General features: G+C 41.1%; 1 protein-coding gene across 1 annotated transcript; it reads left to right on the top strand.

Moving 5' to 3' along the window:
- Window positions 1–722: 722 nt before the first annotated feature.
- Window positions 723–3978, top strand: LOC117537327 (G-protein coupled receptor 182-like). The gene is made up of 2 exons (XM_034202513.1): window positions 723–819; window positions 2905–3978. The coding sequence occupies exon 2, from the start codon at window positions 2908–2910 to the stop codon at window positions 3976–3978; it is 1071 nt and encodes a 356-aa protein (XP_034058404.1). The 5' UTR covers window positions 723–819; window positions 2905–2907.
- Window positions 3979–5113: the final 1135 nt, after the last annotated feature.

Here is a 5113-nt window from a genome sequence, read left to right as displayed (position 1 = left end):
GTTAGTAGTACATTCTTAAAAAACAAAACACCATTTAATTTCGAGTTGAAATGTGTTGTAACTGCGTTAATGAGCATTGTAACGGGTAATATATTACCCACATTTCATTAGTAATGCGTTACATTACTTTGTTACAGCAAAAAGTAATATATTACTGTAACTCCGTTACTTTTGTAACGCGTTACACCCAACACTGCTCTCAACTAATGGCTTATTTCTTGTAGAATATGGCCATGCAGAATAAGGCATTAATAAGTGTTTTATAATGACTAATAAAGCGCAAATATACTGCTAATATGTATGCTAATTAACAACCAGTTGATGGTTAATTTGTGTACCTTAATAAAGTGTTACCAATTTCTTTTTAACTTATGAGCAATACAATTAAGAACAACATAATTTACAGTATGCTTGTAAATTTGAATAAAGGAATTAAATTCAATAGTGACGAGAAGCAGCAGAAAATGGCAACACCCAAGTTTCTATGTCCTATTCTCACATGAGTGTTGAATAATCATTTTGAAACACATGTTTATTGCATAAAACCTGTGTAGGCGTTCCTGGATTTCTACACCACTCCCCATTACCAACTGAGGATGTCCTGTCAAGTGTGTGTGAGTGTTAGTGTGTGTGTGTGTGTGTTAATGAGAAATGGGAGGGTAGAAGCTCCTGCTGCTTGATTGCTCAGATATCTGTTAACATCAGAGCTGGAAGGAGTCATCTGGTGGCTTCAGGCTTCACTCAGAAACACAGCGAGGCCTCAGGAGGGACCCTCACCCTAACCCTCTTCATCTACACAAAGCGCCTCATCACAACAAGGTACAGTAGAGTCCAATTATATTTCTTTTTGTGATGTAACAACTTGTTTCCAACATACATTTTCTAAATAAAAGGGAAAGCCTAGGTCCAGGTCTAACTTTTATGGCAAGCCGATTTAGCTTTTATTCATTTCTGGGGGATATAAAAAAATCACTTCTTACTAGTAAGAATGCGAATTCTTGATATCAAAAATGCAATTCTTACTAGTAATAATGTTCATTTCTGATATCAAAAATATAATTTGAAATAGTTCGAATGCAAATTCTTGATATCAGAAATTCAATTGTAACTAGTTCTAATGTGTATTCTTGATATCAGAAATGCGGTTATATCTAGTGAGATTTGCATCATTTTTCTCATTCATTTCAATTTCTGATATCAGTAATTCATTTGTTACTAGTTACAATTACATTTGAACTAGTAAAAATACAAATTTCTGATATCAAGAATTCAATTTGAACTAGTCGAAATGCACATTTTTGACATCAGAAATACAATTTGAACTAGTTCAAAATCCTTTTTTTGATATCAGGAATTCAATTGTAACTATTTATAAATAAAAAATGTAATTATAACTAGTAGCAATTTAATTCCTGATGTCAAAAAAGTATTTTTAACTAGTTCAAATTGTATTTCTGATATCAACAAATGAATTACTGATATCAGAAATTGGAATTTGGACTAATTTCCAACTCCCATTGAAATGAATGAGAAAAACGATGCAAATCTCACTAGTTAAAACCGCAATTCTGATATCAAGAATACACATTACAACTAGATAAAACCACATTTCTGATATCAAGAATACACATTATTACTAGTAAGAATTTAATTTTTGATATCAAGAATATGCATTCTTACTATAGATTTTCTGATATCCTCCAGAAATGAATAAAAGCTGAATCGCCTTGCCATAAACTTTAGCTATTCAAGCCTACACATATTGCAAGAGTTTTTCAAATCGAGGGTTACCATTTAGACATCAGACTGTTAGTGGCATTATGGGTAATGTAGGCGTTTTTTTTTTAGAGAGAAAAAATGCATGTACACTACAGTAATAAAAAATGTCTTGATATTTAGTCCTTTGTGAGTACAACAGTGTTGCTAAATATATGCAGTAGTCTACTTTTTAAAGGGCCATCGTGCAGTATTTCGGGGAACAATACGCAGAAATGTAATAAAATATACAGAACTATGTTTATATTAGTGTATAATATAAAGATAGGGGAAAGGGTCCTCATCATGGAGTCTGAATACATGTTGCACCACCATGTTCCTACATTGGTTTAGAAAGGACAAATCAAATGCTCTCTAGACAGTGTATTTCACGCTTTAATGTTACCTGAAGTTGTTCTCCGACATGCTTGTAAAGCTGCGGTAACAGCAGCCGCCTCCTGAGATGTATTGCTTTTAAAATATTAAACCATATATTTACTCACAGCACCTCAAAGTGAGACATTTATAACTTCCATTTGACGTTTTTGCTTCTTCTCATATGTTGAGGCTTTAATATCCGACTCTCTACTACTTTTTGTAATATTCCAACCCAGCAATACGCTTTAATGCTACCTGAAGTTGTTCTCCGACATGCTTGTAAAGCTGCGGTAACACCAGTCGCCTCCTGAGATGTATTGCTTTTAAAATATTGCTATGTCTGGGATGGCCTTTATACTAGGTAAAGTTGGTGAAAGATACAACGGTCTCTCAAAGGGACGGATTAGCCTTTATTCAGTTCGGCTGAAATCTGCAACCAAAACACCAGATGTCGCCAAATCCAACCCACTGCTCCTTTTAATGACAAAATGTGCAATGAGTCATCAAGTATAACTTATAAACTAAAACAAATATTTACTCACAGCACCTCAAAGTGAGACATTTATAACTTCCATTTGTCGTTTTTTGCTTCTTCTCATATGTTGAGGCTTTAATATCCGACTCTCTACTACTTTTTGTAATATTCCAACCCAGCACGTCTCCCACCCTCCTCCTGAGCTTCTGTTGTGTAACATAATCAGATTAACCCAAGAATAAAACTGAACAATTTCCAGTTATATGAAACAGTTTTCCCTCTGCTTTTCACACCAGACCATGAGCGCTCACGAGCACAACGCCACGCTGGAATTGTTCGACCACTGCACCATTGACCTGGATTCTGCCAGAGACTACCGGCGCATCGCCCACTTCCTCATCTACCTTTTCATCTTCATGGTGGGCCTGCTGGAGAACGTGCTGGTCATCTGGGTCAACTGGCGCCGACGCCACTCTGCCAACGGGGTCCTGTTCTGCATCCTCAACGTGAGCCTGTCGGACCTCATGGTGATCGTGACCCTGCCGTTCTTCATGATGGAGGTGACCATGAACAATGTCTGGCTGTGGGGTCGCTTCCTCTGCAAGGTGACCTACTTCGTCTACACGGTCAACTTCTTCAGCAGCTCCTTCTTCCTGGCCCTCATGACCGCAGAGCGTTATCTGTCCCTGACCAGACCCTCGTTTCCTGCCTTCTTCCCCGTGCTGGGCCGCCGCCGATGGGTGCTCTGCGGAGGCCTTTGGGTGCTCTCCTTGTTCCTGGCGCTGCCGGAGAACGTCCACGTGGATCTTCTGGAGTGGAACGAGCCGGGCTGCTACTTTGTGCCTGAACACAACTTCACAGAGTGGTTTGTCACCTTGAGTTTCCTCTGCCTGGTCTTCCAGTTCTTGGGCCCCGCCGCCGTCATCATCACCTGCAACGTGCTGATCGCTCGTGCGGTTCGGACGGCGCCGGATGTTCAGGGCCGGCGGGACGTGTGGCTGGTTCACGTTTACTCCCTGGTGTTCGTCCTGTGCTGGTTGCCCTACCACTTTGTCGTGTTCCTGATGATCGCGCACCACATCGACCCCGACATCTTCAGCTGCAACACGGACAGGGTGCTGTACTTCTCGTTCAGCGTGGTGCAAAGCCTGTCTCTTTTTCACTGCGTGGCAAACCCCATCCTCTACAACTTCCTCAGCAAGAGCTTCCGAGACAACCTGGTCAACACGGTGCTGAGCCAGTTACCCAGAGATGGAGCCGGGAACCAGCTGGGAGCCGGGACCAACGCTCCCAACGGAGGAGGGGGAGACCCGGGGAAGCAACGCAAGTTAAGTAACGCCAGCACCAGCCAGTCCGATGTTGGATCATAAATAAAAAAAGAAGCTGAGATGAGAAAACTTCACTAGACGTTTTCTATAAAGATTTGACAGAACTGAATGGAGATCATCAGATCATCTCTTTGGTCAGACTCATTGTGATGTTTGTTACAGCCTCACTTTCATAATCCATTTCCTGTTATGTTTTTGTTTTCTTACCATGTATCTGATCACAGAGGAAGGCAGGAAATGTTTGAAGTGCTTTTTTGTTGTTGTTTAAAGCTGCTCAACTCTCACAGAACTCATGGCAGTCTCCAAGGTCTCCTGGCACAGAATAACCGTGCCACAGCAGGAATGTGTGAAAACTAGGGCTGTCAAACGATTACAATTTTTAATCAGATTAATCACAGCTTAAAAATTAATTAATCATGATTAATCACCATTCGAACTATGTCCAAAATATGCCATTTATTTATGTATATTGTTGTGGGAATGGAAAGATAAATGAAAGAAGGTGGATATATCCATTTAACATACAGTATCTATGTTTATTATAAAAAATATCTGCGTGTCGAAATGAAAGACAACCCACACACCTATCAATCATCAAACCGTGGGGTCTTAAAACATTACGTGTTGATTTCTATCAACGGGGGAATACTTCAGGAAAGTCGACAGAGGGGGGGGCGGCGGCGGCGGCTAGTGGAGTGACCACAGAGTGTGAACGATCAGCTGTTTTAGCGCAGTTTTCCAGTGAAGGGGGGGAGTCTCCCTCCGCAGCCGGTTGGCGTAGTTTTGGCACAATTCCGTTGTACAGACCGACGTTAACAGCAGCCCTGTCTGTGCACACGGAGACCGACTCTGTCGTCCGGTGATCTAACCGCCTTCTGGAAAAGCTTCACAAGTACGTCGGTACGCAAATGCGCTTTGTGACACAAGTGACGGTACGCATTTCAGATTACGCACATAACCTGCGTACCAGTTATGTGCACCCCTGTACTACAGCAAAAGTATTCTCCGTCGGGACTTCCTGCAACAACACCACGCCGTTATCAAAGATGTTCTATTGAGAAGACGATCACTACGTGACAAAAGTTTTCAAAACCGTGGCTACTGAAATCAATCTTACTAACTGCTGTCTGTGCAATTTACTACGCGCGAGTTGGCAGTCTTTATTTTGCTTACTTTA

Source organism: Gymnodraco acuticeps, unplaced genomic scaffold (assembly GCF_902827175.1).
Source record: "Gymnodraco acuticeps unplaced genomic scaffold, fGymAcu1.1, whole genome shotgun sequence".
Taxonomy (NCBI): domain Eukaryota; kingdom Metazoa; phylum Chordata; class Actinopteri; order Perciformes; family Bathydraconidae; genus Gymnodraco; species Gymnodraco acuticeps.
Note: the sequence above shows the minus strand (reverse complement) of the source record. Positions and strands in the feature narration are given on the sequence as shown.

Excerpts from the sequence above, each read along its gene's own strand:
- LOC117537327 (XM_034202513.1), top strand. The coding sequence starts at position 2,908 with ATGAGCGCTCACGAGCACAACGCCACGCTGGAATTGTTCGACCACTGC.